The 27,819-nt window shown below is 48.7% G+C and overlaps 1 protein-coding gene across 2 annotated transcripts in view; it reads right to left on the reverse strand.

Annotated features, from left to right (window-relative positions):
- grid1a (glutamate receptor, ionotropic, delta 1a) overlaps nucleotides 1-27,819 on the reverse strand; it is a 218,918-nt gene that overhangs the window by 22,200 nt on the left and 168,899 nt on the right. For both annotated transcript variants that reach the window (XM_052079707.1, XM_052079708.1), the window contains exons 5-8: nucleotides 26,785-26,838; nucleotides 13,808-13,981; nucleotides 7,816-7,977; nucleotides 5,407-5,526 (exon numbers count right to left, since the gene is read on the reverse strand). In XM_052079707.1, coding sequence (XP_051935667.1) covers nucleotides 5,407-5,526; nucleotides 7,816-7,977; nucleotides 13,808-13,981; nucleotides 26,785-26,838 — 510 coding nt within the window. The remainder of the gene's footprint in view (nucleotides 1-5,406; nucleotides 5,527-7,815; nucleotides 7,978-13,807; nucleotides 13,982-26,784; nucleotides 26,839-27,819) is intronic.

The following is a 27,819-nucleotide window of genomic DNA, read 5'->3' on the forward strand; positions in this document are numbered from 1 at the left end:
GCACGAGCTCAAGACGGCGCCGCGCCTCCGGAAGTCCGACGACTTACGAGTCGATTAGCAACAACGCTAAGCAACGGAGGGGAATACGGAGTCGTATATTTTGTACACAAGCTAGGTCGCGGCAGCGGTTAGCTTCCCAAGGTTGGTCGCAACGAAAGCCGTTTCACTATTTTGTGAGAAAAATCTGGTTGGTCTCATGAAGTTGACGTTAAGCTAAATTGTCAAATGGAAAAATGGACGACGTGAAATCGAATTTTGAAATGTCAACTGTATTCATCAGATTGAGTTTTTAATGTTAGCTCTCAAAAATATGTCCTAGGCTGAGTTCCAAGCAAGTGATTTTACAAACAATGGAAAGCTTTTCTCCCCCCCCCCCCCCCCCCCCCCCCGCTCCCCTAAACGTGGTTCATTGAACACTTCACATTTGGAGTGTCATTTGTTTTCATGTCCCCCATGATTGAGGCCAAAGTTAGCTCCATAAGCTAACGCTCACCCAAAAGACAACAATCGCAACACTAACGGGCTCCGACTTGACTCCGCATTCTCTTTGGCGATCAAAGAAAAAGTCTGTCCACCTCTCCGGGGACACGAGTCAAGCCCAAAACAATCAAAAAATAAGCACGCTTATACACTGGCGGAAGCCAACATGGCCAACCAACTTGGCGAGATGACGGCGAGGGGGTCCGCCGGGCCTCGTTTTGGGCTCCAGTTAGCGGCACTTGGGCCAGCGCTGGCAGCCGCGACACAATTATCGCTCTGATTGAGCAGACGCCGACAAGAGGACCTGGCGAGCGGACCCGAGGTCGCCAAGGAAACATCTTGGCGGGTCGAACCCGAGGCACATTGACTCCTTTTTAAACCCGTCGTGGTGTTTGTTGCATACGAAGATCCAAACACATCCACATTTGTGCTGGCGAGTTAACATACCGCGGACAATTTTTTGTTGTTGTTGTTGAAAATATGACGTTGCCAATGTCTACGTGGCGCAAAGTTGTTACCGGATGTAAACGACGTGCATCGACTCGTAAGAGTCCGATCTCAAACCACATCACGGTTTTTGTTCCGAGATCGTGTGAAGTTAGCATTTGGAAGAGTATTTGTTGAGAATCGATGTGATTTATAACCCGAAAAAGCTCCGGGTTTTTTTTGCACGACATTCTAAAGTATGTCCCAAGAGCTAGCTTGGTGTCCGGGCTCTCCCTTAGAGATAAGGTGAGAAGCTCGGTCATCCGGGAGGGGCTCCGAGTCGAGCCGCTTCTCCTCCATATCGAGAGGAGCCAGATGAGGTGGCTTGGGCATCTGATTCGGATGCCTCCTGAACGCCTCCCTGGTGAGGTGTTCCGGGCATGTCCCACCGGGAGGAGACCCAGAGGAAGACCCAGGACACGCTAAAGAAGAGCTAGCTTGGTGTCCGGGCTCTCCCTTAGAGACAAAGTGAGAAGCTCGGTCATCCGGGAGGGGCTCAGAGTTGAGCCGCTTCTCCTCCATATCGAGAGGAGCCAGATGAGGTGGCTTGGGCATCTGATTCGGATGCCTCCTGAGCGCCTCCCCGGTCATGTCCCACCGGGAGGAGACCCCAAGGAAGACCCAGGACACGCTGGAGAGAATATGTCACCCAGCTTGCCTGGGAAGGACTCGGGATCCCCCGGGGAGAGCTGGACGAAGTAGCTAGGGAGAGGGAAGTTTACCGTAGTTGTTCTTTTTTTTGGGGGAATATGTGAAACCGTTTTAGTTTTTTTTTTTTTATGGAATACTTGATGCGGCCCAGACACACCCGGACTCTATCTCACTAAAGCTGTTGCCCCCGCGACCCGGCCCCGGATAAGCGGTAGATGATGGATGGATGGATGGATGGATGGATTCTAAAGTATGATACCTCTAAGTCGCAGACGACAGCCGCTCCTTTGAGGTATCATCACAAACACATTTGTAATCCCGTCACTCCCAAAAAATGAGCTTATTTGGGGCGAGCTTTATGCAAAAGCCATGTTTGGCCAGAACGTCCCGCGCTGGGCGCAGACGACCATCATAGTTACCCGAACGCGTACCGTGAGAAATCAATTCTGACGGATGCATGAAAGATGCTCGGCTAAAATCAGCGATTACATCTCGACGAGCGGACGTTCGGCCAGCCGAGAGCCCGGTGCCAACGGGAACTCAATGGCAATATCGGCTTTCAGAAGGGAGCTGACACATCAATAAGCGCAAAAGCGCGGCCAGCAAAACAACAAGAACGGGCATCGATCACTCTGCGGCGGGTAGAAGAAAGCGGCGAGCCCGGTGGCGTAAAAATTCACAGCGGCCATCCAGGAAATAGTATTTCAGTCTTCATTAGAGTGTCTTAAGCAGAGAGACGCCTCATCTAAGAGCCATCAGGCCGGGAGGAAAATGAACTGGATGCAGATAAACGATGATGGAGAGGGAGGAAAAGCTGAGGCGAGGGGGCGGCGGCGCTGGGGGGGGTGGGGGCGTCATGGCGTGTCTCATCTCCATGACACTCGCCAGCTCGTCGCAGCGTCGGCAAGAGAGACTTTCTGAAGATTTATATGAGCGCCCTAATCGTGAACGGACGCGGCGAGTAATCGCCCGCGGCACACCGTCGCTGTCTCTTTCGGCACTCTAATTGGAGATACTAGCGCCCGCCCGTTTGTGGGTCTCGGCACTGGACATGTGAGATCCCAACACACGTGCCACTTGAAATATGGACCGACGTTGGTTCCCTGTGTGATGCGTCTCCTTCTGCGCCACCCCCGTAATGGCGGCGTTATGATGAATCGGCGCGGGGGTTTCGGCTCCGGGCTGAGTGGTGATTAAATCTTCATTATGGCTTCTGGTCAGCCACCAACACGCACACAAAAGAAGAATATGAAGAGGAAAAAAAAAAAAAAGAACTAAAAGTCAATTCCTCTTCATTCGGCGGGAAGCCCCCCCCCCTTTGATGGAATTGGGACGTCGGTAGTGGCGGCGACAAACAAATTACGACCGAGAGCCCGCGGATGATAGGCTTAATCTCTCTCGGCGGTGTTCCCAAACAAATCACACTCTGAGTTTGTCAAGTCAACTTATTCGATGATCTCTCAACACTTCATTAGGTCTAGGAACTCGATTAGAGATGAGAGAAGCACCTTAATAACAAACTTTTTTTTTTTTTCCTTGCCTCTCAGATTCGGGTTTGTTCTCATTTTAGGGTAACCCGAAAACGTGAACAAAATTTGAACGGGGTTCAAATGTTGAATGTTTTCCTAAATCGGTCCGTGATGGGAAAAAAATAAAATAAAAGGTCGTCTAAGAACTCGGAAACAAGAAAAACCTGGACCAAAGGATCATGCAGGCGTTTTTCTTACTTCGCGCAAGGTTGTCAAACGAGGCTTTCGGCTTTCCCGTCATCCATTGTGACCTCGGAGGACGCGTATCACGAACGTAACTCCTTTCTGACGCCTAATGAGCCACAACCGTGCGTGTCATTCCACTTTACGGTACCGGGCGGCCGCCGCTCCGTGAAAAATTAAGCCGTCGAGAGGCGCCAAAAGGTGCGATACCGCAGAGGTTAGCGGCGAGGTGTCGGAAAATGAGCAATTGTTTCATTCGCACGGTAAGAGGTCACATGGAGAGAATATATTAAAAAAAATAAAAATAAAATAAAATAAAGCCGGCCCGGTAGTCCAGTGGTTAGCACGTCGGCTTCACAGTGCAGAGGTACCGGGTTCGATTCCAGCTCCGGCCTCCCTGTGTGGAGTTTGCATGTTCTCCCCGGGCCTGCGTGGGTTTTCTCCGGGTGCTCCGTTTTCCTCCCACATTCCAAAAAACATGCGTGGCAGGCTGATTGAACACTCCAAATTGTCCCTAGGTGTGAGTGTGAGTGGTTGTTCGTTTCTGTGTGCCCTGCGATTGGCTGGCAACCGATTCAGGGTGTCCCCCGCCTACTGCCCGGAGACAGCTGGGATAGGCTCCAGCACCCCCCGCGACCCTAGTGAGGATCAAGCGGCTCGGAAGATGAATGAATGAATGAATGAAAAATAAAATAAAGGAGGTGTTTTCATTCGCGGCTCAGCACTGCCTGCTGTTCACCCACAAAGAAGCACAGCGGAGTGCAAATCCATATCTGTTTTTAAAATAGAGCCGCATAACGGAAATGCAAACGATGCTCGGCCTTTGCGCAATAAGGACGAAAAAAAAAAAAGGGGCAACCCTGCGGCGACATACGTCGTTATCTCTGACATATGCTGCAGAGGAAAAATGGAAAAATAAAGACCCGCTAATGCAAAAATCTCACGGGTACTGTACATGTAAAGGGGGAGGAACCCCCCCCCCCCAAAAAAAATTCTTTTCAATTGATGTTACTATAACAATGGGTCCAAAACGGGTGCTGTGAAAATGCCACTCTGCCCCCGTGCTGGCTTGCCTAAACACTCAATGGCGGCAGAATAACTTGTGATTTGCTTATAGGACACAAGTGACTTAAAAAAAATATTTTGTATGTTTTAGGACAAGATTCTCTCTGTTCTCTCCATCAAACAGAGCAGACACTCGCCGTTCGAATGAGACAAGTCTGTGTCGCTAACCAACCGCCGCGCCGTGGCACATTATTGCAGCGTTGCCGTACCACATCACAGAGAACGGTTCAGCTTCTCCAAATCGGTCGGGAAATAACCGATATATATTTACCTCTTACATTTTTGTTTATTGTGGAATTTTTATATATTTTTTTTTCGAATGCGAAACGAGGACCGACCTAAACGTTAAGTAGCACGATTAAACCGCGTGTGGAACGATTTGGATGATCGACGTCATTTTTTTTGGGAGCCACGTTCGGACTAATCTAAATATATATTGCGCGTCGTCCCGCACGCGGTCTGTCCTTCCGTCTGTCCCTTTTCAAAACGTACCTACTTCACCGGGCCGCCACTGCGCCGCTCAGGCAGTGGCTCACTACGATCGCGCGGGCATCTTAGCGAAAAAATGTTGTCTACCCACAAGCATTGCAATGAAATTGTTAGTTATTTAGTAGAGCTAAACATCTCTTTATTTTCGCGATAAGCAATGAAGATGAACAAAAAGTTGAACCAAGCAACAACACTTTTGTGGGCCGAAGACCCACCTTACCAGCCTTCCGCAGGAACTAGCTGATCCGGGCGGCGAACCAGCTAGTTTTTAATAATCAACAATGTCACGTCCGCGAATGTCGTTTGAGCTCACTTCACAAATGTCAACGGCTATCATATTATATTCAATACGAGATTCTGACTCGCCGACTCCATCTGTCAGACACAAACACACCGCGACGCATAAATGACTTGTTGCCACTGCGGCTACGTTTGCGTGAAAGTGCGACCGCAGTGGAAGCCCTCCGGATATTCCCGACGTCAGCGCAGGACAAGACGGATGAAAGGCGCGCTCAACACTCACCCGTTTCACATCCTTCCCAAAGGTCTCGCTGTAGCTGCTTCCCAGAATTTCAAATTGCACGTGGGAATTGGAGCCCTCCGCCCGGAAGTCCATCAGTCCCGTCAGGCCGCTGATGCGCCCCTGTAGGCCGCGGGGGCAGGGTGGGGGGGGGGGGTGGGGGCAAAATGGGAGATGTCAGAACAAAGTGAACCACGCTAATGCTTTATTTCATTTCCAGTGTCCAAAGAAAACCGCCTGCGGCCATAAACCTCTTTGCCGTTTCATGTTTTCCAACAGAGTTGAATGAAATGACATGACGTATGAAATGTGATCATACTGATGTCGAATTCTTTGGTCTTAGGCAGCTAGCTAGCTAGCTAAAGTCCAGCCTCTCCTCTGTCAAGAACACTTTGAAACAGTCATTCATGCCTTTTGTCACATTTCGGCTGGATTACCGTCATGTGTTTTACTTTAAAGTCACCCTGTCCTCCATGAAGCGTCTCCAGTTGGTCCAAAATGCTGCTGCTCGCCTCTTGACTGGTGCTCGTAAGAGGGAGCACGTCACTGCTATTCTGGCATCCCTTTCACTAGCTCATTTGAGATTTGAGGGTTCTATGATTTGTTTTCAAATCTTGAAATGGCCTGGCCCCCACCTCCCCTGCCTGGGGTCTACGGACCAGACGCTATTGGAGCTACCGAGAGCTAAGCGGAGGCTCAGAGGGGATGGAGCCTTTTCCGTTGCTGGTCCCTCTCTTTGGAATGGACGTTCGGCAACCACCCCCCCCCCCCCCCTCACTGCCCATCTTCAAAACTCGATTTAAAAGTCAGCTTTGATTCTTTGACTTTTGATTCAGCATGAGATTAGAGATTTACTTTGACTGTTTTTGTGGTTTCTCCTGTTTCATGGTTTGTTGTTGAATGAATTTCTTTTTTGCTCCATATCCAGCACTTGGCGTACGGCGGTGTTTCAAGTGCTCTTCGAGAGATACACTTGAGTGTCCGTTTGTTGAAGAGTGCTCTTAAAGGGACACTTTGCAGGTAAGTTAAAAGGTGTATTCTCAACTTTTAGGGGATGTAGGCCTTCAAGAAGTGTCCTCTTGAGGGGAGTTTTTCGGAAGTAGTTAAACAATCAGAACAGAGAATCACAGCACGGCAGTATTTTGTTTTTCCTTCATGCCCAGTCTGGTCATCTCATGTCAGTCTGGAAGATGAAACCGGCGCGATTGTCTACAACCGTCACAAATTCCATTATCAAGATTCAACGAGATGAAATGACTTATTTCACTACTGAGTGCGCGAGCGCGTGTGTATGTATGTGGCAGCGGTCCCTGTAGAACCACAGACTACTTCAGAAGACTCCGGCAACATAAAAACCTTTCCTGATACTTGAAACCTTTCTTCAGGAAAACCTCAGAAGCACATTTAGTTTCGCCCACTTAACTATTCATTCATTCATTCATTCATCTTCCGAGCCGCTTGATCCTCATTAGGGTCGCGGGGGGTGCTTGAGCCTATCCCAGCTGTCTTCGGGCAGTAGGCGGGGGACACCCTGAATCGGTTGCCAGCCAATCGCAGGGCACACAGAAACGAACAACCATTCGCACTCACACTCACACCTAGGGACAATTTAGAGTGTTCAATCAGCCTGCCATGCATGTTTTTGGAATGTGGGAGGAAACCGGAGCACCCGGAGAAAACCCACACAGGCCCGGTTGCCAGCCAATCGTAGGGCACACAGAAACGAACAACCATTCGCACTCACACTCACACCTAGGGACAATTTAGAGTGTTCAATCAGCCTGCCACGCATGTTTTCGGAACGTGGGAGGAAACCGGAGCACCCGGAGAAAACCCATGCAGGCCCGGGGAGAACATGCAAACTCCACACAGGGAGGCCGGAGCTGGAATCGAACCCGGTACCTCTGCACTGTGAAGTCAACGTGCTAACCACTCGACTACCGGGGCTGACAATTGTAATATAGATGCTCGTGTTTATTCATTCATTCATTCATCTTACGAGCCGCTTGACCCTCACTAGGGTCGCGGGGGGTGCTGGAGCCTATCCCAGCTGTCTTCGGGCAGTCGGCGGGGGACACCCTGAATCGGTTGCCAGCCAATCGCAGGGCACACAGAGACGAACAACCATTCGCACTCACACTCACACCTAGGGACAATTTAGAGCATCCAATCAGCCTGCCATGCATGTTTTTGGAATGTGGGAGGAAACCGGAGCACCCGGAGAAAACCCACGCAGGCCCGGGGAGAACATGCAAACTCCACACAGGGAGGCCGGAGCTGGAATCGAACCCGGTACCTCTGCACTGTGAAGCCGTCGTGCTAACCACTGGACTACCGGGCCGCCCCCCCACTTAACTATTTGAATTAAAAAAAATATATATACAGGTATATAAATACAAATATATTGCTGACCTTTTGGATGGTGTCCAGCATGGACCATCCTCCATTCCAGGGCTTGGTGGACTTCCTCATGCAGTTGAGGCTGGCCATGCTGTGCCACTTCCTGTCCTCCAACTTCCTGTAGAAGGCGTTGGCCAGCATCAGAACGCTGTCGTACAGGTAGAGGTTGGACACCTGTCGAGGGAAAGGGGAAGGAAAGTGACGTCATCGTCTGATCGATATTGTTCCAACGAGGTGTTTATCGGACAGTTTTTGAAGGACCTCTGTTGTAAGGATAAAGTTTCTAACAAAGGTTTTTAAAAGAAGCCGTCTCTTTGTTTGGAATGTCTACTGGTGAAACACACATCATCACGGGATGAATTTTTCGATATTTTAGTGGTCAGGACCGAGCCTTTTTAAAAATATTATTATTTTTTTTTAATCTTGCGTGCAACTGCAACCAAACTAAATGGTCATAAGAATCAAGCTGCCTTGACTTTGGTGTTTTAGTTGGGGGAAATTCTTCTGTCGTGACAACAAAACAAACAAAAAAATTTGCAATATAACACCTGGCTATGTCCTCCCCCCCCCCCCCCCCCCCGCCAAATAAATTTTTAGTCCACTCATTTATTTGTCTTGCATTAGTCAATCAAAATTGTTGACAGATTTTGTCTGTTGACAAATTTGCGAGTGGCACCGTCCAGTATCGTAGATACCGCTCAACGGTATCGCTTGCGGCAGTGTTAGGAAAAGAAAATACAAATAAATAGGGCTCTTGCTCTAACAAAACAACCAGTAGCATTCTGAAGATGCTCCACCCACACGGAATGATAAAAAATTTTCATTTGCTCATCTGGGTCCAATTTTCGAAGCAATCAGACAAAATATGTCAAGTTTGTTTTTGAAAGATCTGTGGAAATGCCCAAAAATGATTCAAAATGGCTGCCTCAAAGAAAATGCAGTCTTTTCCAGCATGGGTTCTTGAGACTTATTTTTTTTTTCTTTTTGAGAGTTAAATCAGGATAAACATGCCAAAGAAATTTCATCTGGCGAAGCGAAATTGGCTCAGGAGGCAAACTCGAATTGATTCTGGGGCCCTTGAGCGAGCAAACTACTCACCGGGATGAACATGCCTGCAACTTTGCGTATTCTTTCGGTGTGAGATAGCGATGACTTCTGCCCATGATTTTAACTTCTGTCGTTTAAATCGGAAAAAAAAATAAAATAAAAGGGTTCGTTTGGCGCCTGGAGGTCACGAGCACATCTTTGGATAGATTGTACATCGCTTCATGCAAAAAAAAAATCAGTTCTTTGCTTCCGAGTCTGCGGGGTCGATTAGCGTCCCCGTCTCCCGGCGCCCGTCAAAATCTGCGTCATCACCCTTGCGCACTTCCAGGTGGCGTATTTTCATATCGATCACGGCGCGGTAGACAATTAAGCGTTTATGCCCCGTGACGGCAGCGAAAGCCTTGCGGAGGGAGAGTAAAAGATGACTTATGAATAAATCCATTCTTGTGTTTTGGGGCTTCGCGTGTATGGCGTGCATGCCGGACGGGCATTTAAATCACGAGGAGCGAACTCCCCCACCCCCAAAAAGGCAAAACAGGCTCGTCTCGCCTCTTCGATAACTATCTCCGCAGTGCATCCTGTCAGAAAATCATGTCTGTTGCTAGCGCTTCTGCCGCAGTGCGAGAGTGGATTTTGTGGCGTATCGCCCCCCCCCCCCCCCCCCCCCCCGCCAGCCCGAGGTCAAATCCCTGCTCCGTGCGAGATGTGTGGAAGCAATACAAGGTGTCACTCGGGGCTTTCGGCACATGAAAGGTTGAAGAGTCTCAGGGGGTAAGACACGGCCAAGGCAAGATCTCTTCCCTTAAGGTCACGCAAACATCGGCTGGTAGAGAAGAATCGAAATATAAACGACACCGGAGGAGGTCGGCGCGGAGCAAATTGAAGGGAAGGCCGCCGGCACACCCCCACAAAACACCCCCGCGAAATTTACAGACGTTTGTGAATCCGCATCTATTTTTTTGGAAATGATCCCGTTCGTGACTATTAGAAAAAAAAAATCACTTATTTGCGACATTCTGCAAAATTTGAGAAAAAAATTGTGCTGTCTGAAGAGGAATTGGTGTCAAGGAAGTACGCTCAAAATCAAATCATCTACAGGTTACTTATTTTGAAGTGTATTGTTGGTCAATGAGGGGGCGGCCCGGTATCCAGTGGTTAGCACGTCGGCTTCACAGTGCAGAGGTACCGGGTTCAATTCCAGCTCCGGCCTCCCTGTGTGGAGTTTGCATGTTCTCCCCGGGCCTGCGTGGGTTTTCTCCGGGTGCTCCGGTTTCCTCCCACATTCCAAGAACATGCGTGGCAGGCTGATTGAACGCTCTAAATTGTCCCTAGGTGTGAGTGTGAGTTCGAATGGTTGTTCGTTTCCGTGTGCCCTGCGATTAGCTGGCAACCGATTCAGGGTGTCCCCTGCCTACTGCCCGGAGACGGCTGGGATAGGCTCCAGCGCCCCCCGCGACCCTAGTGAGGATCAAGCGGTTCGGGAAGATGAATGAATGAATGTTGGTCAATGAGTAGACTGTTTTGGGCATCATCATTTGAAGTTTTTTGCAGTTTTTATTTCCTAATTACAACATCGACACCGTGGCATACAATTGACAGTTTTAAAATAACATGCAATTCATTCACTCATTCATTCATTCATCTTCCGTACCGCTTGATCCTCACTAGGGTCGCGGGGGGTGCTGGAGCCTATCCCAGCTGTCTTCGGGCAGTAGGCGGGGGACACCCTGAATCGGTTGCCAGCCAATCGCAGGGCACACAGAAACGAACAACCATTCGCACTCACACCTAAGGACAATTTAGAGCGTCCAATCAGCCTGCCATGCATGTTTTTGGAATGTGGGAGGAAACCGGAGCACCCGGAGAAAACCCACGCAGGCCCAGGGAGAACATGCAAACTCCACACAGGGAGGCCGGAGCTGGAATCGAACCCGGTACCTCTGCACTGTGAAGCCGACGTGCTAACCACTGGACTACCGGGCCGCACATGCAATTCATATTGAAGACAATTGAGTTGCATGGCCCGTTTGAAAAAGAATAATCGGCCACCTTTGACTTGTAGTATCAGCTAGTTTGCTTCCTCTCGGGCAGCCACCACGGGTGACTTTTTCTTTTTTTTTTTTTCTTGAGGGGCACCGTCAACGGGTTTTTTGCCTAAGGACATGTTTTGACGGACTGTCGAAGGTGCGGCGCAACCTCACAGAGAGATAACCTTTTTTCACCGCGGGCGTTCCCGCGACGCTTTCCGCCACCATCTCGCAGCCAATGTAGCCGCTAGCGGGGAGGAACTTCCAGAAGCAACTTCGAATCCAGGGCTGGCTTGACCGGTAATTCTCAATGCGCAAAAAAAGTGCGGGGAAAGAATTTGAACTGAAGCATAATATTCCATTTCCGGTCCTCACGCGCACCGGCGCGCTGCCTATGCGCACCCCTGTGAGAGGTTGAATATAAGCAATTAGAAAGCTTTTTTTCCGGATGGGTTCGGCATCAAAAAGTTGCGGTTTTGTGCTCAGTCATTGACGAATAAATCTTAACGCGTTGCGCAACACTTGATAAGCGCCCCCGATAATCTTTGAGCTCAACTTTGGTCCATTTGCGGACGACCGATTGATAAATTCGGTTTGAATTGCGTGACCAGGAAGTGAAGGAAAGTTTGCAAGTACGTCCGCCGTGCCCGTCATTGGGAGGTTGCAAGACGACCCCGGAGGAGGCAGCGTGATCGCATTAGAGAGTTCATGCGCTTTTATTACATTATTATTACACTATTATTTCATTAAGCAAACCTAATAGTCATTCCGGTGATTTTATTATCCTGATTTTTTTTTTTTCGGATCAACCGAGAGCTGTGCGATTAAATGAGAACAGAAGAGATGGAAAGGCCGCAGAAAAGTGAGGGAAGGATGCGCGCGACCGGTTGGAGAGTCAAATAGCGGCGCTCTCCAGTCCCTTATCAAGACATGCGGAAAACTGCTTTTATTGATTTTTTTTTTTTTTGGTGAAGGTAAAAAAACAAAAGTTTGTCTGGCTTCAAGAGGATTTCAGGTACGGGTATTAGGAAAAAAAACCCCACAATCCCTGCGACACCGCGGAAGCAATCTTGATAATGACATTTGACTCTGGCGTGCCTCTCGTTCCCCCGGCGCGTCGCACTCCAGTCATTGACATTCATGGGCATTCGTGAATACCTTATCAAGGGCCTTTCATCGACACACACTTGCATATATAATCAGCTAATATCGCCGCCAAATGTTCGCAAAGCACTTGTGTGCTCTCCGTGCCCGAGATGGCGTTCTGGCTCTGTTGACCGGCGGCTGAGACCAAGTGGGCCTCTTTTGTCGGCTTTGCAGAGAGCACGCGAAACATGCTGCTTGTTCACAAAGAACATTAAAAAGAAAAAAAAAAAGAAAAAAAAAAGCCTGATAAATATTTACAGCGGCGGCCCGGTAGCCCAGTGGTTAGCACATCGGCTTCACAGTGCAGAGGTACCGGGTTCGATTCCAGCTCCGGCCTCCCTGTGTGGAGTTTGCATGTTCTCCCCGGGCCTGCGTGGGTTTTCTCCGGGTGCTCCGGTTTCCTCCCACATTCCAAAAACATGCATGGCAGGTTGATTGAACACTCTAAATTGTCCCTAGTTGTGAGTGCGAATGGTTGTTCGTGTCTGTGTGCCCTGCGATTGGCTGGCAACCGATTCAGGGTGTCCCCCGCCTACTGCCCGAAGGCAGCACCCCCCGCGACCCTAGTGAGGATCAAGCGGCTCGGAAGATTAATGAATGAATGAATGAATGAAAATATTTACAGCAAAGTAAAAAACAACAAGAGAGGGCTTGCTTCTTTTTTCTTCTTCTGGCAGAAATTGATTCTCTGTTTTCGCTGATTCGCTGCGACATTATTCCATTTTCAAATCATTTATTGACCCCCCATATGGTGATTCTGGGGGCATCTATCTATGCCAGCGACGTGCAGTGCCGGGCAGAACAAATGAAATCTTCGGCTACATGCGTCGCGACATTCTTTCCGACGGTTGCTATTCATACAACGCAATGATCGCTTTGTGTTTCACCCAAAAAGATTTCACGCTGAGCAAGTGCATCTGGGAGTAAATTGAGACAAGTTCCATGTTTCGGGACTCTTTTTTTTCCCCTTTCTCGACGGGTTTCTTGGGTGATGTAAAATATGTTCGCTTTGCACAAGAAAGCTTGTGAAGCAAGGCGCTTATAAATGTATTATTATATTATTATTAGAATGGAGCACAAAATAGGACTTTTTTTTAATTACTTAACACATTCAGTTAATGCATACCTTTTGGATTGGCTCAGCCTACCTGCTAAGTCAAAGGAGCGGGGGGGGGGGGGGGTGGGGGGGTTAAATCTGGTGTGGGGGCGGTATGATGTAAATGAGCCAAATTGTATCATTGCAAACGGGCAAAATTTTGAACAGCACATTTTTGGAGCTAATCACCATATGATGAATAGTGCTTGTTTTTCCGCTGCATGCGCCACATGCACAAATCCATTAAATTGACAGGTGTCATTCTGCTGCTTAGTCATGGAAGTGATGACTCCGTGAAGGAAAACTCAGTCGGGTGTTATGTTTGGGGGGTGGGGGGGAATCTTTTCCCTTTCCTCAGTTTACTCTTCATGCTCATTTTCTTTTTTTAAATGATTCCCCATCAATTTTATGGCGAAAAAAAAAAAAAAACAGTGCCGAGGGTGCTTAATGCTTTCTTTGGGAGAAGCAATTAATCACAAATTGACGAGATACGATTTGTTATGAGCAATCTTGAGCGCAATTTGGTAAAATTGTCCCGTAACGGACCATTTGCTTGGGTTTGAATGCAAAAGTCTCGAAGCCAATTGCATCATGACTGATGGCCGTCACCCCCGCCCCCCCCAACCCCCTGCATGACCAAATGAATGTGAAGACAACGGCGGTCGGTCCTTGAACGAGGCGGCGTTACCTCCAGGGACTGCAGGTAGCCTTCCTGGGGGTCACACAGCAGCGAGGAGATGCGGTGATTGTTCCTCATGCAGCGGACGTTGGTGTCCCTCCACAGCGGGAACACTTGACGGATGAGGGTCATACGGCCCAGGGAGCTGTGAACCAGCTCCATGATGTCACTGTCGCTCACTTCCTGTTGGTGGGGGAAGGGGTGGTTGGGGGGGTGGGGTGAGGGGGGGCGCACACGATACAAGTGGATGTTGTTGTCTTTCTTGGGGCAGTCAGTCACAAAAAAAAATTAAAAAAAACAGGACTGTGGCATGCCACTCACATCAATAATAACAATGTTATCTTGATTAGTAACTGCCGTCATTTAAATCGACATCAAACCTTTCCCAACGAACCAATGTGCCAAAACACGACCCAACCATTCATCTTCCGAGTCGCTTGATCCTCACTAGGGTCGCGGGGGGTACTGGAGCCCATCCCAGCTGTCTCCGGGCAGTAGGCGGGGGACACCCTGAATTGGTTGCCAGCCAATCGCAGGGCACACAGAGACAAACAACCATCCACGCTCACACTCACACCTAGGGACAATTTAGAGTGTCCAATCAGCCTGCCATGCATGTTTTTTGGAATGTGGGAGGAAACCGGAGCACCCGGAGAAAACCCACGCAGGCCCGGGGAGAACCTGAATCGGTTGCCAGCCAATCGCAGGGCACACAGAAACGAACAACCATTCACACTCACACTCACACCTAGGGACCATTTAGAGCGTCCAATAAGCCTGCCATGCATGTTTTTTTTGGAATGTGGGAGGAAACCGGAGCACCCGGAGAAAACCCACGCAGGCCCGGGGAGAACATGCAAACTCCACACAGGGAGGCCGGAGCTGGAATCGAACCCGGTACCTCCGCACTGTGAAGCCGACGTGCTAACCACTGGACTACCGGGCCGCCTCGACGACCCAACCAATCAACCAAAAATCAAAACGAACAAACCACCAAATCAAACCAGCCAACCAACCAACCCAAACACGAACAGAACAAGCCAATCAATCAACCGGCCAGTCAACCAACCAATCAATTAAAAAAAAAAAAAAAAGCCAACAGAACGAGCCAGCCGGCACAAACAAACAAAATGACCGAGCAGGCAAGCGATGCCGACAAGCTATAAATGTGAACTTTAAAAGGCAGAATTATCAATACCGTTTATGACTGAAATCGAGCCAGTTAACGCGCACTTAACAAGTCAACTTGTTCACCTTCCCATATAAATAGTTATAGAGTTAAATTCCCCTCAGGGTGCGAGTGGCGGGAAGCCGCCTGTGCGGAGGGAACGGGGAGAGGAGGAAAAACAAAAAAGTGCTTGTGACCAGAGCGAGAAGGTGGACGAGCGAGTTGGGTTACCGCTGAGCGCGGATCTCTGGAGGGGCAGTTTTAATCATTTTGTGGAGTTGGGAGGTGGGGGGGGTGGGGGGGGGTTGAGGATGCGGCTCGCAATTTAAAAAGCAGGGCCTTGATGCCGAGGACCAACGGAGTTTTGTTACCAAGGCGACCAGAGGTCAAGCTCAGGCACTGCGACTAGGCCAATTCAAATGTATTTTCATTTGTGGGAGCAGCACTTCGTGACAATGAGGCGCAGGCAGCAGACTTGGGCAAACACAAAAATATCATCCTCATCATCATCATCGCACGGGCAACTTTTGAGTATGCGTCGACGAGAGGAAGCCGCAGAACGTAGCTCGTGCCGATGTGTTGGCACACTGCTGCTCTGCTGACCTTTTGACCTTGACACGACGGCGCTTCTGTGTGATCGCTTGAAAACGGACGAATCTTATCCCGAGCTGTTAAGTCACCGGCAGAGAAATTAAGCGTCGCGCCGAGCAGAGCGGAACTACTCCATGCTAGCACGAGACAATATATTCCGCCCCCCCCCTCCACACACCCCATTCGCAGTCAGATGGAACTCATGCATATTCATGAGTTGTCGTAATACATTAATACATTAACTAGATGAATGATGCCGTGCGGCTCACGGAGCCAAACGCTCGCGTCCAAGCTAATAACCGGTCGCGGCGCCCCGCTCCAAACGCTCTGTCACCACCACAGGTGACCTTTGAGGCCCAACCCGTGCAAAAGTACCGGAGCTGCGGCACCGTGCGAAACGGAAAACGGGGGAGAAAGAGTTCGCGCGGCGCAATTGGAAAAACCTCACTTCGAAATACCTTCAAGGTGCATTTTTCTTTTGCCTTGTTGGAACGGTTTTGTCACCATGGTGACATGCCGCAAGCTTTCGGGCCTGCTTTGGAAAAGCGGAACAAAGGACGGGGTGTACTTTTCTAAAAAAATATTGATTAAAAGATAATAACAACGTCACGCGGAACATGACTCGCTGCCATCGGGCTAACAAGAAAGCAGGCGAGATTGATTAAATGCTATTTTGATTTCTGAAACTTTTGCTTTGCAGTGGAATGATAAAATGCGACTTGATGTGTAAATACCGTTTGCAGCTATGACGTGGGAACAAACGGCTTTGATAACCATTATCATCAATACCGCATTTTGCATCTCTGAGGGCAAACAGCTGCCGCCATTTTATTTTTTTTGTTGTGTGTGTTCTGTGACACAGTGTGTTATTAGCGATAGCATCGGCAGCTAAGAGGAAGCTTCTATGCTAGCTATGTAAGCTATATATGCTCTATGCTAGCTTCTGGCCCCCGCCTTGAGATGAAAATGTCATGATAACGCGGCCCACACGGCTCTGATGTGGACGCTACATGTGTTAGCGCTACCTCCGTACTAAATAGTAAGGTCTTTCTCATTCGAAGGTTGACAGCTTCACTTTTCTCAACTTTTCTCAAAAATTATTGATTAAAAGATAATAACAACGTCACGCGGAACACGACTCGCCGCCATCGGGCTAACAAGAAAGCAGGCGAGATTGATTAAATGCGATTTCGATTTCTGAAAAAGGCAAACTTTTCTGCTTTACAGTGGAATGATAAAATGCGACTTGATGTGTAAATACCGTTTTCATCTATGACGTGGGAACAAACGGCTTTGATAACGTTGCCATTATCATCAATACTGCATTTTGCATCTCTGAGGGCAAACAGCTGCCGCCATTTTATTTATTTTTTGTGTGTGTGTTCTGTGACCCAGTGTGTTATTAGCGATAGCATCGGCAGCTAAGAGGAAGCTTCTATGCTAGCTATATAAGCTATATAAGCTCTATGCTAGCTTCTGGCCCCCGCCTTGAGATGCAAATGTCATGATAACGCACGGCTTTGATGTGTTAGCGCTACATGTGTTAGCGCTACCTCCGTACTAAATATTAAGGTCTTTCTCATTCGAAGGCTGACAGCTTCAGCGGTAACGTGACCGTGCCCATGATGTAACAACAGGCCCCCCGCGTCAACAGATCCGCCTTCTGTCTAGCGGGCTGCCGTCTGTTTTTCCATCGAGCTTTTTGAGCGCATTTTGCAATTTTCTGGTGTGCTGAAGCCTTCCGATCAGAGCAGAGATCAATGTCACACAGCTGTTTGCGCGGTTAGCCTGGGATCTTGAAACGCCTTCAAATTCATCCGCGTCGCTAACTCTGCGTGAGTTCTGCGACAAGTCCGTCAGGCTGCCGATTTTACGTTCCACTTTCAATTGGATATTCACACTTCGCTGACAGTATGTGAAGCCAGAGAGCTTGTTCTTTACTCTCCCCCTCAAACGCCTTGGCCATCTCACGTTGATTTTTTTGAAACACTCCCTGCACTTGGACACACCAAAAACATCACCTCGCGTCACCGCTCGCTCATGCACTGCGACACGCGCGCTTTGGCCCGATTGCAAAGATCTCTTTGGTTAGCTCCTCTTTAGAGTGTCAATTGAAATTAGGCTTGAAACGGGCTCGATTCGCACAGACACCGACTTGCGCAATGCACCAGCCCGGCGTTCTGTGTTGCCTTTAAGCTGGCTTCACACGTGTCCATTTCTGAACGTCTTAATCAGGTTTTGACAGAGCCCGCACGTGACGAGGAAACAAGTGGCACGTGGGCTTTTACTGGACTTAGCATGAATGGTGTACTTAAGATGAACAAGAGAGAACGCCGCACACTTAATGATATCCCCACGCGTAATCGCAGTACCGATAATGACCAGTCAGAGGCAGCACGGAGCCACAGTAAGCTTGACGGTAACTATGGTAAAATGCAGTTACAAACAAAATGTCATTTTTTTGTGAAATCTGACAATTGTAACTTCAATCAGAAGGGGGTTGGTGCGGGGGGGGGGGGGGGGGGGGGGACTTCAAATTCAGCCCGATTAACAGTTTGTCCAAAAGCCGCTTAAGATTGCACAGACATAGTAACATTATCTGGACACAAAAAAACCTTGAACAACAGTTTTCTGCCTAAGATCCCAAAGGATAGGCGATTGCATTAGAAATGGGGGTTGGAGGGGAAGCGGGGGGGGGGGGGGCAACGCTTTGCAACTTTGCACCAATGACAGCCAGACAAGGAGCGGGCATTAATCAAATCCAGCTCATCTGACAGAAAGGTTAAATGATCCTCCGTGCGCCACTCGGTCCTCGCCATTAATCTTTCATCAAGAAATAAAGAAAAAAAAATAAAAATATCAGTAATTGCGGCGCCGCTTTTTTTTTTTAATTAATGGGACATCAAGGTGCTTTGCGCAAGCCGCTCGGAGCGACAAGTGCTTACGGGGCATGAAAATGCGGCAATCGGAATGGTAAAGCCGACGGAGCTATTTGACAACCAAGGGATCAGAAGGCGTCGGGTGGGGGAAACGTGCCGCACTTTCAGGCCAGACTGCAAAACGTGTCGCCGCACGATCCTGGGGGAGAATCGCGTTGAACGCGCCTTCGCGCTTGGGATCGGTCTGCCGGCAGAGGCGGCCTAATTGCGGCGAGCTCCTTCCCATCCAAACGCAACAAGGTGGAATGACGTGTGAGTAATTTAATCATTTGTTTATTAAATTTGGAGCGCCGGCTTCCGGCCGAACGCGTCTGTAAAAATATAGCGGGCCATTACCGAGCTCGTTGCTCTACTTTGGCGTGACGCTAGCATGTTCCTGACTCCGCCCCCCACGTCAGGTCTCAACTAAGGCAGGCACCGGCTTTATTTTTCTGTTCCATTCATTTAAGCGGTTCTGAATGACTTTTCAACCGTGTTTACGTCCGGGAAGTGTTTTGGATTCACGGTGTGATACTTTTTTTAATTTTTATTTTTTTTACCGCTGCGACATAAACGGAGCAGGGCGACTCCGGCATACACACCCAGCGCGGATTTACGGGTCTGACCTGTACCGGGACCGTAGCAAATGAAAGTGCATCGCTTGACGGAGAGCGTTGTCGAGGAAGGCCTTCGACACGAAGCTCATGCGTAATGACACAATAATCCGAGTCATCGAAAATGAAGGCGGCTGCTGAAGTATTACAACTGGGTCAACGGTTGGAGGCAGGAAGGGGGTCCTCTGTCCGGGCCGCCTCGGATTAATGATGATGAGGCTCTGGACCTACTGTTGGCAGCATTTATGGCCGAGGGGTAGATTGTGAATGGATTGATCTGATTAGCTTCCAGCACATTCTCATTTCAAGTTGACAAATCGAGATGCTGCGACATTCGGTTTCCAATGACATGCTAGCGATACATCAGCGGTAATGCGAGCCTGTCCTGTACCACCGGGATTGTTCAGCCATCCATCGACTACTTTTCTTTCGAGGTTAACCCGTGCTGGGGGGGGGGGTCACAAACACGGCTCTGGACTCATTAGCATCCTGAGCTCGAGCGCGCGTCCTCATTAGGTGAGCAGGCGGCTTTCTCGGCATACTTTGGGCAAGGGGCGGAGCCAAAACTTGATCCGGTCACCAGCCAAGTGCAGAAAACGCTTTGGGTCGGCGGCAAAGTTCTTCTAAGTGACTCGTGCCAATGCCTTGTGAGTTACAAGGACATTTTGTCGGCACTCCTTAAACCATAACTAATCTCTCCTTCCGATCGCAAGCGGACACCTTTGTCTTCATCCAATTACGATTCCGCCGTTAAGTGTTCCCTTCGGCTGAAAAGGCTCGCTATCTGCAATCAAGGCTACCAATCAGAGGTTCTCCCTCCTACCACTCACCACGGCAACTCCACACCTTGAGCGCAATTTCTCGTCATTGTTTTCAGTATGCACACAATTATTCTCGGGAATGTGAAGCATGTGCTTTGAAATAGGAGCCGAAGAGTCTTTCCCCTCGTGCAAAAAAAAAAAAAAAAAGATCCGACAAAACAGCTACGGGAGCAGAAAACTCCTGATAGCAAAACGGCAACGGCGAATCCATTCTGTATAGGACAATATTGAGTCTTCCATGAACCAAATATGCGTTTTGGGGAATTTTGAGAGGAGGTTGGAGTACTCGAAGAAAAACTACGCAAGCTCCGCCAAAGAGATCTTGAAAATATTCAGCTTTTTACGAGCAGAACGACGACGCTGAATATAACTCGAGCAAATACCAAAACGAACAAACGCGGAACTAAAACAAAGTCTTGTTGAAAAAAATAAAAGGAAAGCAAAAAAAACCCCACAAAAAACATAGCTTTAAAAATTAATTCCAAAGGATTGAAAATTGATTTTCAATTATTTTATTTAAAAACAAGTCAAAATAAATTCAATAAAAAAATCCAAAACGTATTCTAACCCTTTTTTCATTTTACTCTACCGTAAATAAATAAAAGAATAAATAAAAGAACAAATGTCAAATTTTTATTCAGTTTTTTCGAGCAGTTTTTAAAGTTTTTTTGGGGAAGAAAATGCTTCATTTTAGTTTAGTTTTTATTAGTTTTAGTATTAGTTTTATTTATTTATGTCTCATTTTAAAATACTTGGGGTATTTGTTGGGTGGTCGTTGAGTATTGTGTAAGGAAATATGGTAAACTGCAATTCTCTAATGACTGTTTGACCTTTCTTTTCACGGTCATGATTATTTTAGTTGTTTTGGAAATGTAAAATGTGGTTTTAGTTGCTTTTTTTTTAAGTGAGCATTTTTCGTTTTTACTGAATTTCGCTCACGCAAGTGTCCGCTTTGATTTTTTTGTTTATTTTTATGATTTAAAACCCCCTATCGGGAGTCCAGTCTCGGATCAACGCCCGCCCACTTGCACTTGTATCGACTAGCATGCACGCGGAGCGAACTCTGCACCAGGTAAGTGCGCATATCTTGAGAATCGGGTGTCTAATGTGACCAAGATAGCGTCGGCGGGATTTCAATTACGCGGCGCCACTTTACCCGCGGGCATCAATCATCTTGTGGACTCTCCTCCTCAACTCTGTCTGTCACAGCGGGCTCGGCTCCCTCATCCATCACGCGTCACCGAGTGTCAGCGTCCCCGCTTTTTGAGAAGAAAAACAACGCAACAACTTCCAACTCCTCGGCGGATGGGCAATCCATCTGAATTTCAGACGCCAGAACAAGCGCGTCCGCATGCTACTTTTCGGCCGGGCCGGGTCAGCAGGAAAGCTCGGCCGCCTCTCGCCCCCCCCCCCTACCCCCCTCCGTCCTGTTGATGCGCTCGTCTCGAGTCGTGCCACGTCTCTTAATATCCAATTTGGAAGCCTCTCTTCTTTTCTTAAATGACTTTGTGATGTGCACAGTTTGCCCATGCTGTCCAGCCTCAAAACAAAGCGTAATTGAACACAAAAACCTATTCAAGGCAGGAACACTTGTCTGGTTTTACACAGCACCTTTTTATTGGAAGTTATTAGATACATTGTTTCTGTATGTATTCATGTTGGTACGGTGAGCTTTTACACTGCTATGGACAACTTTTTTTTTCTTTGGTGCACCACCACAAAATCATCAAGTTTTTACTTTGAATCATTCATTCATTCATCTTCCGAGCCGCTTGATCCTCACTAGGGTCGCGGGGGGTGCTGGAGCCTATCCCAGCCGTCTTCGGGCAGCAGGCGGGGGACACCCTGAATCGGTTGCCAGCCAATCGCAGGGCACACAGAGACGAACAACCATCCACGCTCACAATCACACCTAGGGACAATTTAGAGTGTTCAATCAGCCTGCCATGCATGTTTTTGGAATGTGGGAGGAAACCGGAGCACCCGGAGAAAACCCACGCAGGCCCGGTTGCCAGCCAATCGCAGGGCACACAGAAACGAACAACCATTCGCACTCACACTCACACCTAGGGACAATTTAGAGCGTCCAATCAGCCTGCCACGCATGTTTTTGGAATGTGGGAGGAAACCGGAGCACCCGGAGAAAACCCACGCAGGCCCGGGGAGAACCTGAATCGGTTGCCAGCCAATCGCAGGGCACACAGAAACGAACAACCATTCGCACTCACACTCACACCTAGGGACAATTAAGAGTGTTCAATCAGCCTGCCATGCATATCTTTGGAAGGAAACCGGAGCACCCGGAGAAAACCCACGTAGGCCCGGGGAGAACATGCAAACTCCACACAGGGAGGCCGGAGCTGGAATCGAACCCGGTACCTCTGCACCGTGAAGCCGACGTGCTAACCACTGGACTACCGGGCCGCCCTACTTTGAATCACAATTCAACAATCTGGCCCTGGCCCGTCTGTGAGGAGTTGGCATGTTTACTGCCGGTACTCCGGTATCCTCCCACATTCCAAAAAACACACACGCTATATGTTGACTGAACACTCGATATTGACCTTAGGAGCGATTGTGAGCACAAATGGTTGTCCTGAGATTGGCTGGCAACCGGTTCAGGGTGTACCTCGCCCACAGCCTGGGATAGCAACCATTGTGATGCTAAGCAGTTTCAGAAAATGGATGGATAAGTAGAACACTCCCGGGCTCAGCTCATAAAAACTGCACTTCAGCAAATATTAAACATTTGGTACAAAAGTAGAGAGAGAGTCACTAATGGCTTCCTCGCCCAGCGCTGAAAAGGCTGCAAAAGACTATTTGATACGCATCGCAATACATTTGGCGCGATGCGATACAAGGACGGCACATTTCAAAAGCTAATCATTTGATTTGAGTTGGTGAAATGAAAACCGATTTTCCCATTCAAGCCATTTTTTTTTTTTGGTTACACCCCTAATTTTTTTAAACGCGAATGTCTTTTTTGGAGCCCTGTGATCTTGCTCGCACATCCTCATCATCCCCACGCATCTCACTTCTTCTGTGCTCTCGCTCGCTTCCCCGTGGAGCAAAGCATCGACATTCTTTGCCCGTGGCCCGGTGGCGGATTAACATATCCTGCGGTAACGCTGGACTTGAATGAAATGTGAGAGGCCATCCGTTGGCGATACGGCGGCCGTTGGGGATTTTGGTTGAGTCACTTGTGGGTGCGGAGATCATGCATTTGAAATGAATGTCATGACTGAGTTACGAGCAGGGAGCGTGCAGACGGCGGGGAACGTGTACAATTATTTATATCCCTGCAGGATCCAGCGATAAAACACGACCATGTTTAATTTGAACTAAGGTCCGCAGGCACAAGTAGAGAAGGTTATGATTTTTTTTCCCCTCTCCATCAACGTCTCTATTCCCCCCCCCCCCCATTACTCTTTCTAATGCGTGATTGGAAAAATACAGTAAAATATTAGCATATATTTTTTTAAACCTTTATTTATCCAGGAGGCGGCCCGGTATCCAGTGGTTAGCACGTCGGCTTCACAGTGCAGAGGTACCGGGTTCGATTCCAGCTCCGGCCTCCCTGTGTGGAGTTTGCATGTTCTCCCCGGGCCTGCGTGGGTTTTCTCCGGGTGCTCCGGTTTCCCCCCACATTCCAAAAACATGCGTGGCAGGCTGATTGGACGCTCTAAATTGTCCCTAGGTGTGAGTGTGAGTACGAATAGTTGTTCGCTTCTGTGTGCCCTGCGATTGGCTGGCAACCGATTCGGGGTGTCCCCCGCCTACTGCCCCTAAGACAGCTGGGATAGGCTCCAGCACCCCCCGCGACCCTAGTGAGGATCAAGCGGCTCGGAAGATGAATGAATATTTATCCAGGTGAGGCGCAGGGTCTTCAATGGCGGAAGCTTGTCCGTGTAGGAGATCGGTGTGCGCAAGTTATTAAGTACGTTTATACGGAACTGCAAGATCTCCACTTGCGGATTATGTTAAGTTGGCCGGTGAAAAGTGGGCATTGGAAGACCACCTTGCACTTTCAATCGCGCGTCTGTGTGCGACAAAACGCCCCACCTTACCTCGCCCCACCCCCCACACACACACAATCAGACACTAGTTGTGCCGTGGGCAGGGGGTTGGTTTTAAAAATATAAGATGATAAAACAAATCCATTTAGTAAATTGCTTTTTACAATGACTCAGAGGGCTCAACGCAAGCAGCACAGATTCTGTCTGCCTGCGCCTTGATCAAATTCACCCAAATGGTATTACACCAACCGCGCCACAACTTAGACCTGGTTTCTCTGGGTCTAAAGTTTAGTTTACTTTCTGTCACCAAATTCTCAGTGCGCCCGGGGCATGTAAGGGTAGAAGAAAACGCCCTCGGTCTGCTAAACTGCCAGATGTGGTAAACTAGACTCGGATCATCTGTCTGTCCATTGATTGTCTGTTGATGCCGTTCCACGAGCACAAGTCTAATAAATTCTAAACCAGGACACACAATTCCAACTACAAAGACACATTTTTGCCATTCATTATTCCGACCCGCTGTCCGGCCTGACAACCTCCCAGCGCAGCTGTGCTCAGGAAGTTCCGGGGAAAACACATTTGGGGCTAATCAAAACTAATCAGCTCCCCATCTATTGAGAAGCAAACACCGCGCTTCGGTTGTTTTTTTTAAATAAATGCACGCTAGGAACCGGTTTACAATGTGGCTCCCGAAGAGGTCAGACCCCAAACAAAAACAACATGGTGGAAGCAAACCTTTTATCTGTAAGTGGTCCTAATTGTTTTTTTTTGTTATTTTTAAATGACTTTCTCCGCAAGCGAGGAGCTTCAAAAGGACGACAAGTGTGCATCGTCCTCATTTCAAGGTGAACGTCAGCTTCATGGACGGTTTACTTTGAATAGTAAAAAGGAAAAGAGGCTCCGTCACATGGAAGGAGAACTCGAACTTGTTTTATCGTCTTGAGAATGAGGTTGGAGAAGTGAGGCGAGATCACCTTTTGGAAAAGAACCCAACAAAAAAGGCAAATTGATACACTGCCGATATGACATCATATTAGTCCAAGCGAAGCCAGTGCAAAATTAGCTCATCCATAATTTCTCCGGGACCGTAATAAAAGACTAAAAGGAATGCGGCGGCTCGAGTGTGAAGACGGCTACAAATTAAAAATTATAGCCTGTCACCTATCAAACAAGCGCAGACTGCAAAAGCCTTTTCCTGTGCCGCTTTGTGAGGCGTACAGAACCAATAATACGAATTAAAAGCGGCAGACAGAAAGGCTTTTCAGAGAGCTCAAGGCCTCTTTAGCCCGTGTGGAGCAATATTTTACCGACATGCCTGGATGAACCGATTCAAACTGCAAAGGTGGTCCTTAAAAAATCGGGACCGGGTGGGGAGGGGAGGATACCGCAATACCAAATGCCTCATTTAGCCTTCAGTAATCAATATTCAAGCCTCTTGGTTAACGATTTGTCACCTTGGACGAAATGACATTCAAATGCAACACGACGGCACTTTTTTGCAAAACGGCGTGAAATTACCGCAACCAAAAAAAGGTTGGCAGTGAGCTTGGATACTTGGAATGAGAACGAGAATCCCTGAATCTCAAAGTGCATCTCGATGCAAAGAGGCCGAAGCGACGTTTGGCGCTCGGCTGGAAACAAATTCGGTTTGACCTCTAAGCCTCTCTTAGCTTGCCCGCTAACCTTTATTTGTCTCACAATGGAGACATTGCCAATTTGCAGCAGTAAAGTTAGCAAAAGACAGGAAGAAAAAGGATTAGGAGCTGGGTTTTGGTGGCCGTTAGGGTTGAGGGTTGAGGGTTGAGGGTTGACCCCCCCCCCGAAAAAAAGCACTGATTCAAATGGCATCTTTCTACACTATGGTGTGATTTTTCAGCATGATAATTCATCTTCATCATCTTCCGTACCGCTTGATCCTCACTAGGGTCGCGGGGGGTGCTGGAGCCCATCCCAGCCGTCTCCGGGCAGTAGGCGGGGGACACCCTGAATCGGTTGCGAGCCAATCGCAGGGCACACAGAGACGAACAACCATCCACGCTCACACGCACACCGAGGGACAATTCAGAGTGTTCAATCAGCCTGCCATGCATGTTTTTGGAATGTGGGAGGAAACCGGAGCACCCGGAGAAAACCCACACAGGCCCGGTTGCCAGCCAATCGCAGGGCACAAGGAAACGAACAACCATCCACGCTCACACTCACACCTAGGGACAATTTAGAACGTCCAATCAGCCTGCCATGCATATTTTTGGAATGCGGGAGGAAACCGGAGCACCCGGAGAAAACCCACGCAGGCCCGGGGAGAACATGCAAACTCCACACAGGGAGGCAGGCCCGGGGAGAACATGCAAACTCCACACAGGGAGGCCGGAGCTGGAATCGAACCCGGTACCTCTGCACTGAGAAGCCCACGTGCTAACCACTGGACTACCGGGCCGCCCTCAGCATGATAAATGGACGCCAATTTTGTGTGTGTGTGTGTGTGTGTGTTATCTCGACCGGGAACTGGAACGCTAATTCTCTGGCAGGTACATAGGGAGCAAGCAAGCCTTTCATCACGCTTCCTTTTTTCCCCCATTTTTTAGAATAATTGGAATCACTAGAAGGACAAAAAACAAACAAACAAACAAACAAAAAACTGGCAGTGTGTTTGTGTGTGTGTGTAGGGTGGGGGGGGGGGTGTATTCACTCAAAGCACACTTGACTGTTACGCTATTACGTCCACTTAAAGAGGAGCCATTTGCCTTGACGTCCATTCGGAACATGCCGACATCACGAGTGAAAAAGAAAAGCCGTCTTGTCATATCGAGTAAAAGCCTCGTGGAATGACAAAACCCGCAGCCGGCGTTGGGACTCACCTCGTTGGCGTAGACCCAGTGACTGTCCTTGGACGCCAGGTTGGTCTCCACGGCCTGCGCAGATCAAGCAAAAGAGACACGGAGGTAAGGGGTTAAGAAAGGGGCGCTTTTAACGTCTCTGTGGGCAATTGGCCGAGGTCTTTCAGTGTCAGTCAAGCCCCGGGAAGCCTCGCGGCGGGCTTCGTTTGAAATTCAAGACCACCTGGAATACAGGGAAGGGGGCTGACGGGCTATGGGGCGACACCGATTAGCATTAAAATCACTTTACTCTCACTTTCTTTTTCTTTTTTGACAGGGGAAAGGTTAGGTTACCTGCGGACACCAAAGGGAGAGAGAAAACAGCCCCCCCAAAACGTCAACCCCACCTCCTGAGCACTAATCTGAAAAAGCAATCCGACGGAAGCAGCAACAGTTGATGCCCATCAACACCACCTAACGCTCGTCAATGAAAAAAAAAAAAAAAAAACACCGCCAGCCACTAATCTTATCTCCAAACCTCAGAACAGTCACGCTTCGATTTTTAATGCCCCCTCTCATTTCCAGATTTCATCAAGCCGCACGACGTCCATCGGACTCCTAAAGCGATATTTACCTCCACGCTTCAGACGCCGCATCTCGCGGCCTAATTGCGCGCAGCCGCTTTGAAATTCAAATGGGGCGCAACCAAAAAAAAAAACATCGAGGCGTGTTGACGTTGCTCGGATGCTGTCGTCGACTTGCGAATTTACCGCTTTCCTACGTCCTGACATCACTTGAAAACATCCACCGAGATAAGGTTCGGATTGGATAAGACCTTCAGGCGCGCCATTGCAGGGCCCAAGGTGGAGGGAGTGGGGGGAGCGGAGGACGCACGACTTTGAAGTACAAAAAGCCGTCGGGACTAGTTTGGTGGTACTCGTAGCAGAAGATAAGCCAAAACAAAGCCCAGATACATAAGGGAAGTTGTGCAGTTTGACGCACGGGGGGTGCGCGGGCGTATGTCTGCTTGCTAACTTTCGAAGCGCTAATGAACAAACATATTTTCTATGCATGCTT

This window comes from Hippocampus zosterae, chromosome 11, assembly GCF_025434085.1.
Source record: "Hippocampus zosterae strain Florida chromosome 11, ASM2543408v3, whole genome shotgun sequence".
In the NCBI taxonomy this organism is placed as follows: Eukaryota; Metazoa; Chordata; class Actinopteri; order Syngnathiformes; family Syngnathidae; genus Hippocampus; species Hippocampus zosterae.